General features: G+C 43.9%; 1 protein-coding gene across 1 annotated transcript in view; it reads right to left on the bottom strand.

The window, feature by feature from the left end:
• Positions 1-23435, bottom strand: part of WNT11 (Wnt family member 11) — a 222481-nt gene that overhangs the window by 74016 nt on the left and 125030 nt on the right. The window contains exons 5-6 of the mRNA XM_078658529.1: positions 21945-22222; positions 15049-15341 (exon numbers count right to left, since the gene is read on the bottom strand). Of these exons, the coding sequence (XP_078514655.1) occupies positions 15049-15341; positions 21945-22222 (571 nt within the window). The remainder of the gene's footprint in view (positions 1-15048; positions 15342-21944; positions 22223-23435) is intronic.

Here is a 23435-nt window from a genome sequence, read left to right as displayed (position 1 = left end):
CCCAGGTCCTAGCTAAATAGAAGCCCAACATTGCAGGTAGAGTGTATGCATTCAACAAGTCCAGCTCTGGGACCAGTTTCTGTCAGTTTCTGACTGAACTACATTCCCCCCTGGCTGGGAAGGCCACAGTCCTTGTCCTCTACAGTCAGCTGGAAAGTTGATTGGGGCTGAGATCCCCCTGACAGGGTAGACCCAAAATAATGGCTCAAAAGAGGGAGAGAAACTCTCATTTATCTGCCTCTGAAACTAGTTTGGTTAAAGCTCTTGAGACGTTCATTTTTGGAAAACAAAGATGTTTGCTGGGCAGGTGCATAAAACATGGCAGCAGTTCAGCAAACTGTCACTGTCGTCTGAGGAGTCGCCATAGTAGCGGCTTTTATGAAGGTACAGAGATTTCTTTTATGACAAAAGAGATTTGTAAATATGGAAGACGGTGGACCGTCTGCCAGACTAAACGAGGGCTATCTTTTTCAAATGTAACATCAGGGGTGTAACACAGGCCCCCCGCTTACCCCACAGTGCGGGGGGCCCACAGCTGCAGGGGGCCCCCTCTGCACAGTACTCAGGCCTGAGCGCTCCAGATTAAATACACATCTGCAGGAGGGCACCTTAAAGGTCCATTACGCCACTGTTTAACATGATGTCACTTTCTTTGTTGTCATTACGATGAAACATATAACATGTTACTCCCTTGCGATCAAGGGTGTCGGACTGCAAAGCAATCTTGGTCACAGACTAACTTACCATTTGGAGCACTGAAAGTGGACAGAACTCCTGTGAACCTCTCCCAATATATGCAGATGAGGGGAGTGTAATATCCTATTTAATCCAATATTGAGTGTTGGGAAGGGCTGTGATTCACGAGAGCCAAAGTCTCAAGTAGGTCATAATGCTCATCCCCACCCTGAAATAATTGCCATCAATATTATAATACTTGATATGAATCTGTGTCCATGGTTTATGCAATGCTGCATTTTCAGTAGTATTACTTATAATTAAAGGCACTTACAAGAACCAGGTTCAAAGGATTAAATCTTAACATTGAGATAAAATCACACTGATTAGGTCTTGTGCCTATGAATAAAGTTTCTTTCCTCTGTCAACTCACTGTAATATATATTCTCTGAGACAATAAGCAGTTTTGTCACTTGTAGGATACACTGGCCTGTCCTAGTAACATAAATTTGAGCTTAGCACGGTAGTAATAAATCTGTCAGTGTAATAGATATGTCAACGTGTGTTTATTGCTACACTTTTTCAAAATAAAATAGGGAATTGGCCACATTTTTTTTATAGGTATGCCATAAATATATGGACCAAAGGACATGAGTCAGAATGCAGAATATTGTCTAGAGCTATGAGAAAGGGAGGATCAACGGGCATGTGATGTACCTTCTGCTACCCAGGGTATTTTGGTTAACTGACATCCAAAATTCTGCACGCCCCCTCTATTTTCTTGACTACTAGATAGTGGATGTGCTGTCTGTTGTGAGACTTAGAGTGTGCTTAGAACCAGTGACGGCTCCTCGAGGGAGTTTTGCTGGGCGGAAGGGCAGGGTGGGGGGTAGTAAACTCCGGCATATGGCAGAATGGAGTTAAGTAAATAAAATGAATTACATTGCGCGCGCTGCATCGCCAATTTGGCGTTTTAGCACGTGCAATTTAATTCATTTTATTTATTTATTTATTTAACTCTGTTCGGCCGTATGCCCGAGTTTACTACACCCCACCCTGCCCCTCCCCGCCCTGCCACCCCAGCACTCCCTGGAGGAGCCCCCACTGCTTAGAACCCATCCATTGCTTTGCTTACCATTGATTGGCTTTATTGTCACTCATTTGCTTGTTTCTTATTCGTCAGCTAGTGTGGACTTTCCTTCCCCTTCCTTTGTTTGTCCCTCCCCTGGAGCATGGATGATTTACTTGTGTCCTTCCACGTATCACTTAATACCACTTTTTACTTTTTAGGTTTCGTCCTGGGCGTTGCAACTGCGTAGCAGTTGCTCCGCCCACAGCAAAATCTCATGATCCTACATTATGGCTTTGGTTCCGCCTCTGTCTCCCATTGGCTAGCTCCATAAATGGAGGCTAGCCATTGGGAGACAGAGGCTGTCAATCACGCTTTCCCCTGAAAACGCGATTCGGGGGTGTTTCTCGGTCTTTTTTTAAGACCCGCCCCTTTGTCCTGGGCCGCGCTGTGATTGGCTGCCGGCCCGGGACACACCCGTGACGTCATTCCCCGGGCCGCGCTGTGATTGGCTGCCGGCCCGGGACCTGACTTCTTTAAACAGTTTTAAATGTTTTTGATAACCTAAAGTATAACGAGTGTAGTGATGCCTTCTTTAGACTCAAAGGGTAATTTCATTACTTTAAATGCCAGGTATAGTAATAAGCTTGGCCTTGCGGCTGTAAGCACTTTCGGTGGGAGTCAGCTGCAGGCTGCTGAGCCGGCGGTAATGAGCTTCAGAAGCGACACTCAGAAGTGAAGATGGCTGTTTGCTGGGAAGGCGCCTGGGAGCAGGGTTTGTCATGCATTTCTTTTACCGCTACAGCAGTCTGACGCACGGCACCCCCTGCATCGGGACAGTTTCATCTTTTAATGAGGAGGATGGCTGGGAGCTGCCAGTCTCACAAAGGCACACACCCCTCCACCCCTTCATCACACGCAGCTTGTTATTTTAAGGGGCTCCGAGGCGAGGGTCTGCTGTCGAGGGTGTGACGCAGCAATAATTCACTTTGTGTTCGTAGGGATCCTCTATCACTGTATAGTGTGTATTATTTTGGACAGTCAGCACCTTTTCTTGCTTTCATGCTTGTTTTTTTCTTTGCCTTCCCGCCCCCCCTCCCGCTGTCCGTTCCCGCCCCCCCCCCCGCTGTCCGTGTTTTCACTTTGTAAGTTTACGTATTTTGTCCTGTGCCCGTTCCCGGCCCCCCCCCCTCCCGCTGTCCGTGCGCCGTTCCCGCCCCCCTCCCCCTCCCGCCGGATTTGTGTTTTTTGGAGCTACAACTGTACGTTTTGAACTCGTGGGTGGACAGTCTGCTCGCAATCTGTTGGTGCTGGCAAAGCCGCTCTGCATTCTGCAAACATAATGCACGGCACCCCCTGCATCGGGACAGTTTCATCTTTTAATGAGGAGGATGGCTGGGAGCTGCCAGTCTCACAAAGGCACACACCCCTCCACCCCTTCATCACACGCAGCTCGTTATTTTGAGGGGCTCCGAGGCGAGGGTCTGCTGTCGAGGGTGTGACGCAGCAATAATTCACTTTGTGTTCGTGGGGATCCTCTATCACTGTATAGCGTGTATTATTTTGGACAGTCAGCACCTTTTCTTGCTTTCATGCTTGTTTTTTTCTTTGCCTTCCCGCCCCCCCTCCCGCTGTCCGTTCCCGCCCCCACCCGCTGTCCGTTCAAGCCCCCCCCCTGTCCCCCCCCGCTGTCCGTGTGCCCGACTTGTTGTAGATGACATCATCCCTAGCTGCAGAATAGCGGCGTCTGCTGGGATTTGCGGTTCTTTCATCCCCCTCGGAAAATAGATTTAGCAAACGTTTTTTGCACCTTGGATAGTAATCTGCCTTCATCACTGAGTATGTTCCAGGGTGTCGAAAAGACTGCTGTGTAGGTTAGATGGCACTTGTCAACTTTGTAAGGAGTTCTACTATGGAAACATGTATGCTGTTTGATTCTTTTGGGTGGCAAGTTCTGAATTTTATTGTGCTTTTGCCTGTACGGGACGAATATATGGAGAGAGTAATAAGGAAATGACTCGACCAGTAATAAAAAAAAAAAGTATCCACAATAATCCTACGGTTGCAAGCCTCATAGCTGGTTCGTTTTTTTGGCCTCACTCCTTAATTTACATTTAAGATTACAATATTAGTTGAAATGCAACTTGGAGTTAGCAGCAGTGGTCCAGTTAATACGTCACACTAGTGAGTGGTAAAGTGAAAAGACATGTGTTCAGGCATATTGGAAAGTGTTAAATAGATCACTGCCTTACAACTTCATATGTGTTAGTGGCTGACAAGGCTTACTGTTGAAGAAAAGCCTGCAGGCAATCAAGACTCTGTTCATCGGTGTGCAAACATAGGGTGTTATCTTTGAATACTTTTTTTAAAATTCTTTCTAATTATTTTGCGTTCTAAGATAGGTCACTCATGGCTCCATAACACGTTAGTCATCTTGGGAAGGGTAAAGAATGGTAAAGTTAGCAAAGTATTCAGAGCATGCTGTCTGTATGTACATATGCAGGATTGGTATTTTTTTAATGCTTTTCCTAATGGTTTTTTCCCCCGTACTTTAATTATTTTACTGTTCCTAGATGGCCGACGTGTTGAAAACAATTCTTTGGCTTACCTGGTTAGAAAACTGATAAAGTGCTATCAAACAAAACCATCATTGCAAAAGCCAAAAGCGCTAAGGCCGGATAATAAAGCCAGACTCTTTGGCTTTGCCAGTGCTCGTTATTGGTTTAGGTACAGTTCTCAGTGGCAGTAGAGTAGCGTTTTAACTTACTCTTTTCCGGAATTCTTCATGCACAAACTGATATCCAGTACCTGTTGCTGATGCCTACAATTCTCCATACCTTTGTAATTCTTGTGAGAAATGTACTCATTTTAATTGAATTAACAAAGGTTATAATATTGTGTGGGAAGGTCAAAATACAAACCGATTCTCTACTTTTCAGACCACAATTGTTGAAATAGTTTGCATGCTGATTTTCAGGTTAGTGGGCCTGCACCTAGTTAAAACTAGTAACTTCGGCCCAGTCAATAAAGTGGACATCATGAAAATCTAGGCTTAAAATGAGAGTGGAGAGTGACTAGGGAGTGAAGAGTGGAGAGTGACTAGAGAGTGGAGAGTGACTGGGGAGTGGAGAGTGACTGGGGAGTGGAGAGTGACTAGGGAGTGGAGAGCGACTAGGGAGTGGAGAGTGACTAGGGAGTGGAGAGTGACTAGGGAGTGGAGAGTGACTAGGGAGTGCAGAGTGCGAGGGAGTGCAGAGTGCGAGGGAGTGCAGAGTGCATAGGGAGTGCAGAGTGCATAGGGAGTGCAGAGTGCATAGGGAGTGCAGAGTGCATAGGGAGTGCAGAGTGCATAGGGAGTGCAGAGTGCATAGGGAGTGCATAGGGAATGCAGAGTGCATAGGGAGTGCTAGAGAGTGCAGAGTGAGTAGGGAGTGCTAGTGAGTGCAGAGTGAGTAGGGAGTGCTAGTGAGTGCTAGAGAGTGCAGAGTGAGTAGTGAGTGCTAGAGAGTGCAGAGTGAGTAGGGAGTGCTAGGGAGTGCTAGAGAGTGCAGAGTGACTGCAGAGATTAAGCTAATGGCATTGTAAATGACAATGCCATTTATTTATCTGTTTTCAAAACCAACACATAAATACAAATTTTGTCATTTACAATGCCAATAACTCTAACTTTTCCAAAGGCGAAACCATTGCATTGTAAATGCTTGTTGTTTAAGCACCCAACAAGACTGCATGTGTTCTCAGCTGTCTCATTTGTGTTCTTCTCCCCTCTCCTTCACCTCGCTCTGTGTTCCTCTCTCTGACTCCTTTGCTTCACCCCGCCATCTCCACGTTGCTCTCACTCACCTGTTTAGTTTTAGTTTTCTTCTACCCACACCCTCTGTGTTGCTTCTGCCCCTGTGCCCTCCCAGTAGCTTAAGTCCTGCCATCGTATAGCTTACCTAACCCAAACCCTCCCAGATGATGCTTCAGCCCCCCACCCATGCCCTCCGTGTTGCTTGTGCTCCCCTACCCCATGTTGCTTCCCCCCACACCCACCCGCCACGTCACTTTCACTCCCTATGTTTTCACCCTACCCCGCATAAAGAAAATGTTTTTTTTCTTTTTAGTTACTAATCCAATCTGGATCTGCAACTAAAATGAAAAAAAAATGGCTGTGTACGTTTGTAGGTGCACGCTTGCTTTGTGATATGCTTACAAAATGATGCAGCTAGCCACGTTAAAAGCTTTTTACATTCTTTAGCCAAGGGATGTGCTGCTTGGCTAAAAGCCATTGGCAAGGTCAATAGGTTCCCAAGGCAGGACCTATTGGCTTTACTAAATCTTGTCAATTAGAAGCTTAAAAGTCCTTCTTGCGGGTATAGACATAAGCCACAATCCATGTTAAGGCTCAAAATCCAACCCAATTCTGGGCATGAGCTGTATTGTGCTTAAGCATGTGTGATCTCAGGGTGTGAGGGGCTGCCCTAGAAGGTGCTGTATCATCTCCATACTTTTTAATGTTCACGGTATGAGCCCCAAACTCAAGATTTGCAGTGATACCTTAACATACGTTTCTTCTGACAAGGGGGTACCGAATACCAAGGAAGCTTAGTCTTGAGTCCACCTCACGCCTCTTTCATACATCACCGGACACGCTCTGGACATTTATCTCCATCTTTCAGGTTTTTTCAGCCGTGGCTGCTGCAGGTAAGAGCGGGGGTGGTGGGGCCTTCCGAGGGGAAATTAATTATTTATTTAATTTTCCCTCGCGGCCGTCAATCAAAATCCCCCCCACGCTGCCCTACCACTCTTAATTGCAGTGGACGAATTTTTTTTATCCCGGCTTTGCTTCTTTGTAACCTTTTTCCGTCTTGCTCTTCCTACCTCTTTCCTCATTTGTGTTTTTCTCTCTCTTGCTCTGGGTCAAAGTCTGATGAGGAAAAATTAGTTTCTGTCCCCACAATGAAATGCCTATGGGCCCCACCTGCGTCCACCAGCTCAAATTAAGCACTGCGTAGGGACCTCTCATGGTGTCCCGCCTTCCCTCAAGGTTTGCAATGTTTTTTCTATATGCCACCCGTAGGCTACTTCAAACCTAAGCTCATATACATATAATGTTGCCTCTACCTACATCCACGCTCTTTTGCTAAGCATCATAAAAAAATTCTATTTCTGAGCAACTGAGAGTAGCTATGACATTGCTTAATACAGAAACACTATGTCGCAAACAAAAGGGTACATCTTAACTTAAACAAAATGAAAGCATAAAAAATATGCAGAAATACCTAATACGGAGGTTGGTGACAGAGGGCATAATTCTCAAAACATGCAGGAAATAATTCAGAATATTACTTTCAACAGTTTAGGAATTATTGCAGTAGTCTACGGAATCTATGATTGACACATTGCAAATATTTCCACATATGGAAATGTTACAGATGTACATTTGTGCATGAAGAATGCCTTTTTTTGTTTTTATACAGAATTTTTTTTTTTTTATGAAGAAACAACATCCCCAAGACCTGGATTTTTGGGGGTGGTTCCTCTACTCATACCCACGGTGGGAACGCATTTAGTTCTCCCATTGTCAGAAGTAAAGCCATGTTTTTTAGTTATGGAAACTCTGAGAAATGTGTGGTGAACACCCACAAACCTGAGAACACAGAGTTGTTCGACAACTTGGGTTGGTGGACCTTCCCAAGAATTCCCATAAACACACCGATGGGAGAAATGCTGCTCACACAAAAAGGACGCTGTAGTGTCAGACTATCCATGCGAGAAAATCCCATTTGCAAGGACCAAACCAATGGCAATTTGTCCTCATAACTGCAGCTTGCATAACAGGCAAGTTACTTTTGAATGTGCAAATCGCTCTTTTATGCTGATCTAGAAAAAGAAGTATGCTCTCAAACCAGGGAGCCGTATATTTTAGAAAGCACTTTATAAGTTATTTGTTCATACCGTGGTGACTTGCAAAGCTGAAACACTGCACAATGGTTTGTTGGAATGTGAGACAGGTAAGGAGACCGCAACAGTGTGGGTCGGAGGCAGCTCCGACTGACATCGTAATGAGGCCCTAAGTTATTCAAACATCCAAATATGCAAATTACCATGACATACCTAATTCAGAGCTAAACTGTACCATGTTGAGGCCTAGCACACACCAAAGTGTTAGCACCACCAGTATATCTATCAAAATGTATCTTCTTATTGTCTTGGCAATCCATTCGGCCTGGCCACCATTTGTGTGTATGTTCAATAACCATACTCAGTACATTAATATTAATGATTGACTTAGGTGGTATAGGGTAGAAATAAACCGCCACTGTTTTTCCTGTGAGTAAAGGAAGGAAGCCCTGTACACTTCATGCACACTTCTAAAAAAGTGAAATACCTACAAATAAATGGCGGGATACCTTTAAAAATTTGTGTCTTAGTGGACTTAGAATTCTGAAGCAAACAGCACTAAGGAGCAGCTGATGCCCGATGGAGCTACTTGGTTTAGCTATAGGGGAGATGGGCCGTGGATTCCTTCCTTGGTCGTCACCTACCCAGTCTGTCTTTAGACAGACTTCTTTCCGTCTCTCCTTTTCTCTTCCCTTATCCTCCCTTTCTCACCTCCCCTGCCCCCCCACTACTTTTCTCTCTCCTTTCTCTCCTCTCCTAATTGTATTGCCTATTTTGTTGGATGTATTGTGTAATTGTTGAACTTTCTCTGTTACATTGTTGATTCTCATGTAAATCGCTCTGATACCTTCGGGTCTAGCCAGCGCTATATAAAACTCTTTAAATAAATAAATAAATAAATAATACAAAGTTTATGTAAATAAGGCAATACTGTATTGAAAAGGGTCAATCTATCATATAAACAAGCTCTTCCACTGGCCAACTACATCAGATGACAAGTTCCAAATTTAGGCCAAGTGTCTGATATTGTTTTCGCCGTGTTTCTAAAGATGAAAACACACACAGGGCACAGTGAAAGTACAAAACCATGTGTTTTGTGAGTTCCATAGAGGGTAGACATTTCAGAAAGGAGGCTTAAAACACGCTGGGCGCATTCCTCAGCCGAAATACGCATAGGTATGCCAAGTGTTCGTGCTTGCAGCCAGGAATGAAAATCCCTAGAAAAATTGCCACAGGGAATGGAAAGTGTGTCTGAATAATCACAGAAAATGTCTCAGTTCTGCTCTAAGTTACACAATGGATGGTGTGTTCCTTCTTTCCTTACCTCCTGTAGCCTAAAACTAAATGTCAGATTAGACACTTTGAAAAACATAGGCACTGGAATTTGAAGTATGCGATTGGCCAGACAAGGTCATGTGACAAACATAAGACTTTAGTATACAATTAACCTCTCTGCCTAATCACGCCTCAATTCATTATAGTCCTACACAGGGCTTAGGATGTTTCATTATTAAGAGGAAAACCAACATAGCCAGGGGGAAAACAGTCATGTTATGAGACTTAAGTCGTTTTTTTAGGCTAACACTTTTTATTTGGTTGCCAGCATTCAGGTCTGCACGTGTCTCCTCCTGAAAGGATTATGGTCGAACTAAAATAGGTAATTTGCCTAAGGTGTAGAACAGTTTAATTGCATTTTACAAGGCAGAGATGGGAATTCAAGTTGGAGAAGAACATAGCAGGAGAAAATATATTCATTTATAGGTTCTGGGTTCATCCTTTGGCCAGGGAAATCCCCTTTATATAGGAAGGCGTACAATATTCAGATTGTCCTGTTGCGGTTATCACTTTTTACAATTCCATCTGCTTCTCTGCATATTTATTTTTTTCTCACATTATCTATATTTATCTGCATTCATTTTGGGGCGGATGGGAAAATGAAGCTGCCACGAGTACATGCCCACAGATATGTAACACCTTCAGTTCTTTAGGTTTCTAGTGCATTGGGCAGTCACATGCAAGAAAACTTTCCAATCATCTGAAAACATTAGCACTGTTGTACTCAAACATGTGCAGCTACTTGGGTTTCACTAGAACATGTCAGCCATGACTGATTGCTCTGAGGCACACTTATATAAGGTCTACATTTTTCCTGTTTAAACTCTATGTATGTAAACATCAGTGAAAACTTAGAGCTAGGACCCTCAATTAGAATAGACAAGTTAATTTTAGTAGGAGAAGGAAATCACGTAATGAATTGAGAGGCCGTGTTTAGCCTTTTCATAGGAGACAAGCATGAGATGGGAGAGGTACTGCCTATGGGCCATATTATGAGTTTGGTGGTCCGTTGCACAGCCAAAACCATGGTGGCGGTACAGCTACTGCCACACCGGTGGTCCGACCGCCCTATAACAAGTAGGGTCGTCGGACCTCCATGGTGCCCCTGCTGCTGCCCAGGATCCGCGATCCATGGCAGTCTGGCAGCTGTCTTAGGCCCCTTATATGCTAGCGTGGCCGATACGGCACTGCCAAGCATATTAGGAGTTTCCTCACAGCCACAGTTTTCATGGCGGTGTGCCCGCCATGAAAAGTGTGGTGGTGAGAAAACAAAGGGTTGCTTCTGTGCCAGGGGATAGATGCAAAGGGGCACATGGTGTGCCCCCCTTTATGCATGCACCCCCAGTTCCTGCAGGGCATGGACTTGACAGTCCATGCTTTGCAGGAACTGCCTTTGACGCTAACATTGCTGTGCATTTTTCATAGGCACTGCAGTTTTACCGCCAGGGAACCGCCTGCAAGAAACAAAAAAAGTCGTAAACAGAAGGGTGGTTTCTTATGGCTTTGGCAGTCATGGAGCAGGGTGGCGGTCCCACTCCAAGACCGCCAAAGTCATAATAAGGCCCTATGGGTCTATGTTTTCTTTCAAATTGTATTAAAGATTATTGATGGCATCGTCCACATAAAAACAAGCATTTGCAAACCCAGTAGGTCTGACCTTAACAAGCTGGTGCTGTGGTTATTTTTTCTAATTATTCTTTATTGCACGTACATTTGTCAAAAATATAAAGTAACAATTAAACATGCCATCACGTAAAGGTGGGTGCCTTCTGACTGCAATAATTTGCCACCTAACCAAGCTCTCACATTGCCGGTAACTTCAATGTTACAATGTCACTTAAACACTTTATAATATAAACTCTAAAAAAGGGGTTCAGGCAAAAACAATTGTGAGCATTTAAAAATAATATAAAAAATAAAGAGTACGAAAAAAGAACGCTTTGAACCAGCTTTGCCATTGGAGAGCAAGGAACCTTTTTAGGTAGGTGTGAACAATTTGCACTGACTATGCAGTCACTCACAGTGAAGGAAGCCAATGGGTAAAATGGGTTGAAGCATTGCCCTATTCTGTATTCTGTGATGGGCGAAAGCATAATGTGAATGACAGCTTAACAGACCAGTGGATGAAACCTGCTGAGCAAAGGGCTCTTCCACATATGTATATAATGTATGATTTTAGGAAAAACAATAGACTGATGAGACAGCTAAAGTTGTCTCAAAGGCAAACTTAAAAAGTCACACAGATCTCCACCACCGGAATTTAACTCTTAAAGAGCCTGCCACACCGAAAGTTCTAAGCAGAGAGCGACAACTGGCAAACTCAATGAATCGCAAAAGAGGATGTAGAACTGAATTGCACTTGAAAGGAAGACCCTAGGAACAATGAACATTATTGAAGCATAACCACAAACCTTACAACGAAGGAGAAGCAGTAATTACATTAAACATTGTGTACTAATAACAGGAAGCACACAGACCAAAACTAACAATAATCCAACCAACAAATACACAATAAACTGAGGGAAATTGTCAAATGCATCATGATGGGCCCTACTTGTTTCGAGACATGGAACATTTTCTTTGCACCAGGGCCAAAAATGGGCATGTCTGCTTGACATGATCTTTTCTGTATGCATGGTTCGGAATGGATTAAAGAGGATGAGTTCCACTTCATATTGCATATAGATCTATTAGAGAAAACCGATGTTGCATGGTGCTGTACTTTGCAGATTGGGACCAACTATGTCCAGTGAGTAGGTAGCGCATTCATAACTTCCAGACCATGCCCACTCAGCACAGGAATACACCAATAAAAGACATAAGTTGGCCTTTTCGGCCTCTTCAATGTCACAGTTATCATTCCATGGTGAACTTTCTGAATACTGTTTGGTTGTAAAACCTTACATTGTGTCCATACCAAGAAGTAATTTGGGGCCCTATTAGGATGGCGGACGGACCTGCGTCCGTCCGCCACCCCAGAGGTGGAGGGACCGTCCGCAGGGGGAGCGGCAGTCCCTCCGTGCAAATTAGGATGTGTGACAGCCTCTATTTTTAACATTGCGGCGGGTGCTGCTTGAAGCAGCACCGCCGCAAGGTTAAAAATGAATGCAGTGCATTTGCATGCACAAAGCGGCAGGCACCGCGCGGTGCCTGCCGCTTCGTGCACGCAAAGGCAGGGGGGTATCACAGGTACCCCCCATGTGCACCCCCCTGCACCCCTGGGTGCCCGCAGCGGGCCCCCAATGAAAAGACCATATGCCTTTCCACGGCGGACATGCCGCCGTTGAAAGGCATAGGACCGCCGACATCCTAATATGCCTAGCGGTGTCTGATAGACACCGCCAGCCATGTTAGAGCTTTTCCGCCGCGGTCGGAAGGCGACCGTGGCGGAAAAGCTGCGTACGGAAAAAATATCCCCCAGCCATCCTAATCTGGCGGGGGGTCTTTTTCCAGTCCACAGCAGATAATCCGCACCCTCCGGGTCAGCGGTAGCTTCCGCCGGCCCGGAGGATGCGGATTATCCACTATCATAATCGGCCCCTTGGTACGGTGACACTTGGAGCACTGCCCTTGTCAGTGTCTGCTGGCAGTCTTCAGCGTATTAAGGGCTTTGGCTACAAAGGCCCGCGTGGTAGGATTCACTGTGGGTTCAGGGACAGGACATGTCTTCTTCTCGATCGATAAAGATCACAAGCAGTGATGGTGGAGAATGTTTATTCCCAATCACTTTCCTCTGAGGACTTTCCCATAGTTACATTTGTGTAGAAATCTCCTTCATGATGATAAACAACTTGATGCTGAAGGTTAGATTTAAGTTACATTTATTTCAGGCAGAGCCACCGTGGTCAGGAACTTGACCGCTACGCCTGGTCTCGAACAGCCATCTCTGGATGGCATGTTCGCCAAAGCATTCCATAGATCTAAGAACACTTTGATCATGACGCGATACTACAAATTGATCACCAGTGCTCCTTTTATATAGAGAGTGTTGGATCCAATTGACTTATTTTAATTGGCGTCATCATTAAAAGTGTGCACAGCTTTTCCCTAAGACTTTACCAAGCATACTATCCCATATTCACGTAAACATGCCTTACACGATCCCCAATCATCCATTCAAATTTACTAACGCCTCACCCTGAACTTTCCCCTAAATCAAAAAATGGCATAGAATTTTAACAATTCCCCTGTGCATCAATGGTGTTTCCTACACATTTTGTAATAGAATTGGATGTAGAATTATAAAGACCATGTGCTCAATTCATAAACAGATTTCCAAGTGTATGTTTAGCTTACATACTAAAATTGCCCAATTTTGGTGTGCAAGTGAAGGAGCCCTTGCATTTGTAGGTAACAAAAAAATGAACGGTTAGAGACACTTTCTATCAATTTTAGGGAGTCAGAGTAGGGAAAGTGGAAGTGTGGACCCACAAACTAACAACATGTTCACTGGATTCCTGAAGCAAATGTTTCCATCTATGACCCTGTTCACAGCCTTTGCCGAGGAGCTTCCTTCCTCTCATTCCAGAGACTAAACATATCATGCTCGGGTTCCCCTAGCCTATGGTTTCCCTGTGCCCACATCCCTGGCCAGCTGCCACTTTCCCTTGCGCTCTGGTTTGGCTGCCATCAAGCACCACATGCAGGCAAGACGTCAAACAACTTCTGCATGACAGATAAACAGCATTCTTACGCCGTTCCTCTTCATGCACTTGGCAACATAAACTTGATATCCTTTTATGTGTTCCATAAACTAGCATGGGGTCCCTCTCAACCAGTTTGTCCAGTGGCTAGATGCAGGATATGTGCAGGCTTCATTCCTTAATGTGTGGTGGTGGCTGCAGCTGGTGGGCACCCACACTCATTTTTGGAGACTAGTATTTATTTTCTCATCATCAGACTTTGACTCAGAGCAAGAGAGAAAAACACAGTAAATGGAGAAAGAAGGAAGAAGGAAAGATGGGCAAACTGTGACAAAGAAATCAAGCATTGGTTTCACCTATTTAATGAAGAAATAGCTGTTTTCATTAATCATCGTCTGGGAGAAGGAAAGAGCTTCCGGACAGATAACACGGGAGTGTAGAGGATGTAGTTGAGGCGGCCAGAGCTGCTGACTCGAGAGCTGGGGATCCCGGTTTGAGTCTCGGCAGAACCGTGCAACATCCTGTGACTCTATGCAAACCACTTAATCTCTCCGGGTGATAAATTGTTATATAAATATGCTGCAATAGTTAAAGGCAACACTTTATGAAAATATAGTTCCACCAATGCTGATGTTTTTCGGAGGCGAGAAACTGATAAGAGAAGCAGTGGAGGAACAAGCATTGGTAAATGTTGGAAAATATGCTACAGCCAATGGAAATGGAGGAAAGGAAAGTGGCACGCACAGAAACCAATGAGAAGCCAGGAGAGCGAGAGGATGCGGGATGTAAGCCCCTTTTAAGTTTTTATAAGTACCAATAGATTTCTCAAGCACAGCGCAAGTGCTGTGCAGGCGAAACCTAAAAAGCAGGGATGAAAAAGATCTTGCAAGAGTGAGATTTAGTCTATGGCGGGGGAACGAAGAGGCATGAAGTGAAGACTAAGGTAACCTCAGCATTCAGCAGTCCTAATATTTGGCACCACTGATAGCAGTCACGTATAAAAATCTGTGGTCTTTAACACTTAGGCACTCATTACGATGGCGGTCGGACGAGCGCCCGACCACCATCGTATCAAGAGGGTGAACGCCCTACATGTAGCTAGCGGCTCCACCCACCTTATTATGACCCAACCCCTGTGAAGGCGGTCAGAAACATGCCTTTTTCAATTGCAGTTTGTGCTGCAGTCTAAACATCTATCTACACTTTTTTACAAATGGAAAGCTCAAAAACCTTTTTGACCCTAAGCATGCATATCACAGCAGTGCATATCCAGATGCACTCCCATGACTGTCTTACATGAAGAAATGGCTTGGTTTATGAATAGAAATTCTCTTCTGCAATTTAGTAAGTGTGACTTCTACACTTTCATGTCTATCAGCTATGTGTAATGTAACACAAAGTTAAAAGCTGAACAATATGATGCAACATTACATTGGTTACCTGTCTTGTGTCCCGTGTGAACCCAGTTTTTCATTCTTCATGCAGAAGTCAGGCGAGCTCTGCAGGTACACGAGCTCAGTCTCTTTCACTGGCCTTATATCAATGTCCTTTGGCACCAGTTGCTTCCGAGTGCCCATCGGCCGGTGCACCACCTTGGTGGCTGACAGATACCGGATTTTAAGGTCCTGGGCAATGTCTCGCAGATCTTGAAGGCCCTTCCAGCAGGTTTTGATTGAACAGGACCCAGAAACTCCATGACACTTGCATTTCATTTCAAGTGATGCCTTTAAAACCTTGAGAAAAATACACCAAGTTACAGCCTATGTCATACAATGTTGTATCTCTAAAGCATCTACATGCAATCTGAGCATAACAAAGTTAGAAATCATGGGCCACACTCCTAGTGGCAAAAGAACAGGTGAGAGAGTGCAGCAGAGACTAGTTCCTCCCCATATTCCACAATGTCTGTGGTCAGACATCTCATGCAAACATCTCCATAACAGCTTTTGTATAACTGTAGACTTACAGCTGAAGAAGGTGCAACACAAGAGAAGAAATACACACTCATTAATAATCCACCAGGAGCCTAGGTGAAAAAGGATGTAGCCTGAATTATTATCTGTTGCCACCGTTTTATAGTTGACTCATAGTCTACTAAGCGTGAAAAGCAGTCACCCTCTCTTTGGTTGGGAACACACTTTGTGTCTTCTTCTTTCTCACAGGGTTTAGCTCTGTTGACAAAGTCCTTATGTTATATAGGAACCACCTCTAGTTGGTTCACAATTGTCATGTCCATGAATGAAATACGTAGGAAATACATGGAACAGGTAAGATAAAACACAGGAGGCTCAACCTTACATATCCATGCAGTGGACATCTGCCCCAGTTCTTCAACATGTGGGCCCATGTTTATCACACAGGTCAATGAAGAAAAATGATCCTTCATAATCTCTCTCTAAATGTCCTAAGTGTATACATTTCCCATATCCATAGAAAGAGCCATACTATGATAGGGTAGACATCCAGGAAAGAAAAGCATGTGTCTTATTTGTAATATTTATTGTCCTGTTTATTTATAATGTATTAAATCATTTCTTCATAGTTCATAAGGTAAACGTATTCGAGATAATCTGCATTATTTTACTACCAAATATCCATCATAATTGTGTTAGATTTTTCTATACTTTAATGGAAATATATGGTATGCACACATGTAATATATTGTGCAGAGGAATTTTTCAAAACGGCTAAACAATGCAAAGTGTAAGTGGAAGCATAACTTAGAAGTGACATAGTAACAAGTCTTGTTTGAATTGCACTTGACAAAGTAAAGATAGAGGGGCAGATTTATGAGGCCCTTGCGCCACGTTTACGCCGCTGTTGCGTCACGCAAGGTGGCGTAAACGTGGCGCATCCTTACGAACGATTTACAACGTGACGCATCTAGGCAGATGCGTCACATTGTAAAGCCCTGCGCCGCTTGTGGGCGTTCCGGCGCAGGGTGGGCGTTCCGGGGCAGGTGCGCCTCGCAAAAGTGGCTGAGTGAAATCTATAAGATTTCACTCAGTCACTATCAGGCCAATGCTGCGTCAAAAGCCTGCGCCTGCTTGTAGCAGGCGTAGGTCTTGATGCAGCATTGGTCAGATAGGGCATCCCCGAGCCTTGCTGGAGCTGCGTTGCGCTTGCGACGCAACTCCAGCAATGCGCCGCCTTTACGGCACAGATGCGTCACGCATCTGTGCCGTTTTTGCCCCATTGTGCGCCGCATTGTAAATGCGGCGCACCATGGGTGGCGGAGCTGTGGCGCACTGTGGCGCATATTAACTGGCGCATCCCTGGGGATGCGCCAGTTAACATAAATCTGCCCCAGAGTGTTAAACACTTTTTTAATCTAATAATTTTGAAAATACTTGGGGATATTTTAAAATGTGTTTGCCTTCTATTACAATGGGTCGATTTTTGAGAATTTGTGCATTTTCTTTCTAAGTTTATCAATCAATAAATCAATCAGTATTTATAAAGCACGGCTAATCATCCAATAGGGTATTGCTTTTTTTTTATTGCCGAGTTTTATTTATCGCTAACTAGACCTGAAGGTATCAGAGCGCTTTACATGAGCACCGTTACATTACAGATGGACACATTCATTTTTGTTAGGCACGGGGAGATTACGTGATTTGCCGAGAATCACAGAATGTTGAGCATCCCTGCCGAGACTCACACCCGGTTCCCCAGCTCTGAGATCGACCGCCCTAGCCGTAGGCCCAACCCTGAGGCTTATTCGAAAAGCCAGGTCTTGAGGGCCATTCGGAATTCTGGAAGTAAGGTAATTTTCCGGAGTTACATGGGGAGGCTGCTCCAGGTCTGTAAAGTATGGGCAAGTGAAAGGGAGTCAGAGAGTAGTCTTCTCAATGATTGGTGGAATTTCAGGAGTTGGTTAATGTATGCTGGTCCTTGGTTGTGTAGAGCCTTGTGTGCAATGGTCAGCAGCTTAAATTGGCATCTCTTCTGTACAAGGAGCCAGTGGAATTGTCTGAGGTGGAGTGTGATGTGGATTCGTCAGGGAAAGCCAAGGCTGAGTCTTGCTGCTGCGTTTTGTAAGGTCTGAAGTATCTGTAGGAGGTGTGCGGCGATTCCTACATAGAGGGCATTGCCTTAGTCCAGTTGGCTGGTGATGAGGGCCTGTGTCATAGTGCGTCTCATGTGTAGGGGTAGCTACTTGAAGATCTTACATAGCATGCACAGAGTGAGGAAGCAGGCGGAGGAAATGGCGCTGATCTGTGATTTCATGGTTTATAAATAGAAGACTATGTTTAAAAAAATGCACCCACTACAAAAAAATATTGTAGCAGTAATTTTGTCTTGTGGTTTTGGGATCACAGCCCTTACACTGTGAATTATGTAGGATAATTCGACACGGTATACTTAATAATATTATGAAAGTCAGAAACCACTGGTGCATTTGACTCCACATGTGATTCATTGGTTGCTTCTTCTAAAGGAGGAGGATCAAAGCCCTTGACCCCCACCAAGGAGGCCAGGTTTGTCACACTGCACAGCAGAGCAACAGGTAACAATTTCTGTAAATCCACACATTAGCACATATAACCCTGGCAATCAGCACTCTGAGGACATTAATAAACAGGTAGTGGTCTCTTATTAAAATGTCTCACTGGGAAACTAAAGTTCTTCACTGAAAGCTCATGAGGGACTCCACAGACATAATGAGAGGGAGAAAGATGAGATACCGTTTTAGGAAGTACCTGCTGCCAGAGACCTCTGCACACAAATACACGAGTGCCTGAACTTTGGTTGGCAACTCAAAGGGATTCTGAAGCCCCGAACTCTGACTACTCCACAGACTACCACCAACAGATAGTTACTTCTTATGTAAAAAGGGCTAATACCATGTGAAAAATGTTAGAAATTATTTACACATGATTCATTCAGCTCATCTATGTAGCTAATCCATGAACTTCTTGAACGACACTTGAACATCTGGGGCCTGATGCGTTCACAGAGGCAGTTCAATAGGCTCTGCAAATGGAAATACACAATTCACAAAAATGCTTTGCTATTTGTAATGGTCACCACTAATTGTGGTTTCCCTAACAAGGGAAAGGGGACTACAATACTTGCAATTTGCGGAAGAACTTATAAATACTTTGTACCATTTTTGCAGTCGCAATGCATGGAATACATTGTCAGTCAAGGGCGGATGGTCTTGATGCGTAAGCTCTTAAAATCTGGGAAGAATACACTATGCTTGTGCAGGTTGTAGACATGGGGTGGTGTGGACAGTTGTCACACAGAGAACTGCATGCACCTTCTGAGGATGCATCAGAGTGTGCCATTCTGTGGCATTGTTACTGTGAATGTTAATGTGAATGGGGAAATGGAGGTCTACTGCTCAGTGCAGACCTCTATTTCAGCATCTGCTACTCTTCACAAAAAATCACTGTTCTACTCTTGACTTATTAATATTCAGGACGATGTGAGCGTCCTTCAAATGGCAAAGCGAGAGGCTAGTTGTAGTGTAATGGAGAAATTGTGCTTTGATCAGTCTCTGTGGCACATAAGGCCTTTGGTGCTATTTTGACATTCTCAGCACCTCTATATGCTAAACTTTTTACAAACTTTCAAATAAAGTGTCAGAGAATTGGTCCGATACATGCCCAACTTCTTCGCCTTTAGTCAATACAAACAGCTCTAATCTGTTCGCATAATTAACCCATCTGCTGTGCTCAACTCAGTAGATCACTATTTGCGGTACTCTTTCCAACCATGGAATCATTGGATTATCCCTAAATGTATTCATCACTACCATTTGTGCTTCTTATTTTCTTTCTAACTCTCACCAACAACTTCCTTAATCGCTGATGTTCTTCAAAATTCAGTCCTCAGCCAGGTTCAGTTCTCCTACTAGGCTAAATGACTTGACAATGTCATCTCATCGTGTGGCTTCTTCTATCCCCTTTAGGTGAATGATACCCAAGACCATGTCTCAGTTCCAGTTCTTGAAAGCCACCATTCCTCCACTCACTGTCTTACTGCAATCTCTGAGGCTCTTCACTCTCTAATGCTGAACTTCTCTGAAACTAAAACAATCTATTTCACCACGTCTTCTGCACTACACACCTAACCCAATCTGATCCCATTCCCTATTGTTATCATTAGACTATTGTCTCTGCAGCAAACATCAGAGTGTAATTTAACTCAAGCGTGCAGCTAAAGTCATTTCTAGCCACCACCACAACGAATGCTAGGTTCCAGGTACTAATCATCCACTGCCAGATTGACTCCTGTATGAGTCTCTTAGTTCGCTTACACGGCAGAAAGTTACAAATGCTGCCACCTATTCCTTCTTCGACCTCTCTTGACAACCACCTATCTGTCCCTACTATCTCCAGGTTGGCCAGCTATTTGCCCAATATAGGGACCTGTCCATGCCTCTGACTTTAGTCATCAAAGTTTTCTACTCACCTCTCTAGCACTGCTATCCCGAGCACCTGCCCAATAAACCTTGTACATTACCTACACACAGCCAATGTAATCTTCTTATAACTAGTATGCATCATGTCCAGATCCCAATCATTTAGCCTGGTGGGGCATCTGCAATGGGACTCACTCTTAGAACAAACCCTTATCCACCATATCTTCAGCCATACCACTAATGGGGTCACCTTGACCGGAGTCCCTTTAGCAAGTACCAGTGAATTATGTTTAGCACTTCAGACAAACTGGCATCGACCACAATTTGTGGTCACTTTTTTTTCCAAGGGCACATACTACCTGGTGATTGCATGTGCAAACCTTGGGCAAGTGGAAGTAATACATGCAAAACAGATGCAATTACTGTTTATGTATATTATTCACCATTATATTATGAACATCTGTAAATCAACTGCAAATCCCACTGAATCCTGGTGCAAATTAATTTTGTTCTCTGGTCTTATCACAAATGGTAATTACACATGCCAATGTGTCAATTGCCATCTAAATGTATCCACGACAGACAGATCTTGACCTTATCCGAGTGCCTTGGTTTATTGAGCATTTCTTGCAGAAATGCCCATGTTCATTAAATTAACACAATAAATTGCAACATACACAGAGATATCTAGTGGAGCAGATCTGTAGCATCTCCGGGACCAGTCCATTAATCTAGAACTGAAGACATGTTTGTATACTGTGCATCAATACAAATGGTCTCCCACACATCTGGAATGCCCACGCTAAGAGCAATAATGTGCCTTGCCAGACATTCTTGTACAGTGAAGTGTGTTGCCGGGTCATCTCATATACAGGGTTAATTTTCAGGGTTATTCATTCCACTTTTGGTGGACTTATATTGGATTCCACTTCTCATACAAGAACCATATAATTATTTCATATTTTCTGATTGATGCCTCTTCAAGGGGGAAAATAACTCTCAAAATACAATGGCTTTACAAATCAGACATGTTAGACTTGAGGGGCTAGGGGGAAGGAACCAATGGGATCCTGACTTGACCTTGGGTCAGGGGATTAGTGCTTGGTGTGGACCCAATGGACACATTCCTCTCTCTCTGCCAATCACAAAAAGCATAATTGCTGCTACCCGAGCCTCGCTTTTCGCAGCTCTGTAATTACTGTGTAATATTGAAAGGAAGGCCCGGGTGGTGTTTCTGAATATCCTGCATACAAAAGAAACATGTGTTTCTGATATTTGAGCAACAAAAACAGAAACAGGGCAACCAGAAGTCTTGGAAGACTACAAAAGCTGGCTTTTTATACGTGTTTCCTGAAGCATAACGAATGTATTTAACACACCCAATGGCCTTCAGTTTGCATAAAATATCCATTAATATTCAGACATATTTTAAATGCCAAAGGCTCTTTAGGCATTTCATGTACAAGTCAGTCAAATATAGTCCTTAAATGCAAAATCCATTAGTAACCTACTTGGAAACTGAGACTGTACAATCCAATAAGAAGGCTTAAAATACGGGAAACAACCTTTACAACACAACTTTTACAACGCACTACCATTACAACGAAACTTTTACAATTTTACCAGAATGCTGATGGGCATTTATGACTATTAAGTGCACATTCTCTTCATTATGCACCCTTACCATCAGCTGATGAGTGTAGCATGGGCAATGAACCCCTGTTAAAGCCCTCTGTAGAGGGAAGTGCACTTATTCATCAATGTGTGTGTGCCCACTCTGTATGTTTTGCATGAGTTAGGACCAGCAAATGATTACATAACAGACATGTTCTGACCCATGAAAACTGTTTTCCGCCACCATCCCATTCCCAAATGCCCCTGTACATTTGACGTCCCAGCCCTTCAGTCGCAAACACTCTAGAATTAACACGGCTACATAAATGAGCTCTGTCTCATCGGTTACCTGTCTTCCTACTTCACTGTTGTGCAGGTGCATCAGCTTATTGGCTTGCGATCCTGATTTTTTCACCTTCATGGGGGCATCCGAAAATTTGGATCCCATGACGAGCCCATAGTTGAGGTTGTCAGCACATCCTCCCCAGCGGTACCCAGGTTCAGGGATCTCACCTGGGAGGGGGCCACAGGAACAGCCTTTGAGATCCCCAGTGGTGCAGGCCCTGGCGATGGTGTGGCTAATGGCGGCTGCAGAGAGGGCATAAACAAATGCAGACTCTCTGGTACCTGGAAAACAGAGGAAGGCTGAGTTAGTGCACCCTGGGAGACGAGAAAAGGATTGCAGCAGATCTATCTTTCATATCCAATCATCAACTCAAGGTAACAGGGACATAAGGTCAAGGCAACGTATTCCTTCATTTATTCTGAATCAGCACTTCTGTTTATTACAAAGATGGCAAGTATTCAGCCTATTTCGTAACTAAACTTGTTAATTGCAGATTGGTGATTAATGAAATGAAAACACCCAGCTTAGATTGTTGAGTTGGGGTATGAACAGTCGGTCTGTCTACAATGGTTAATAGGCGAATGAGGACAAAAAAAAAAAAACACCCACACAGTGACAATGGGCCTTCAAGCTCAAAAGGTTGCAGGCACCTGCTGTGGCCTTCTGAGGGCTCTTTGAAAAACACTCAAATGGCTTTCTTTGGAATGTCATAGAACAGTGGTCTAAGGGTTGACACTCTCTTGCCTTGACTACAGCAATTCACCTTATCTGGGCAGCCCGGCATATGCTACCAAAAAGCTGAAGGTTGCCAAGAACGTCACAGCTAGAGTACTGATGGGCCTACCCAAAACACAATCTGCCCATTCAGCCGTGCTGCAACTTCATTGGCTACCAATAAAATTCAAGACCCTTTGTATGGCCCACAAAATAAAGCATTCCCCTGCCCCACACATTCTTCAAAACCTTGTCAATCCTTACACTGCCCTAGAAATTTAGGATCCAATGACCTATTTCCCAGAATTAAGAGAGCAAGAAGTGGGGTCCGTTTTTTCTGCTACCTGGTTTCTAAACTTTGGCACTCCCTTCCGATCCATCTAAGATCAGAAAATAATTTACTCAGCTTTAGGAAACAGTTGAAGGTCTGGCTTTTCACCCGAGCAGGGTAACGCCCTACATGTTCTCCCTTTGTTCTGTCAGCGCCGAGATTGGGAAGCCAGTTATTGGGTAGCTGTGCGCTTTACAAATATTTAATAATAATAATAATAATAACCGTGCTAAACATCTTGCATTCAGTAAGTATTAAGTAAAAGTTTCTTGGTAACGCTAACTGGTTGATGTTCAATAAAATCATGATCTGAGTAAAAGTAAATATATGCCGTTCAGTCATCTAAAATAGACTTGACCACTTGTGATGACATCATTTATAGCACCTTATTTCAAGTTATGAATGACATTAATGCATCCAGAAAAAGGGGGCAGCATGATATTCAACCA

The sequence above is a fragment of the Lissotriton helveticus genome, chromosome 8 (assembly GCF_964261635.1).
Source record: "Lissotriton helveticus chromosome 8, aLisHel1.1, whole genome shotgun sequence".
Lineage (NCBI taxonomy): Eukaryota > Metazoa > Chordata > Amphibia > Caudata > Salamandridae > Lissotriton > Lissotriton helveticus.
The sequence above is the reverse complement of the archived record's forward strand: the minus strand, read 5'-3'. Positions and strand labels throughout refer to the sequence as shown.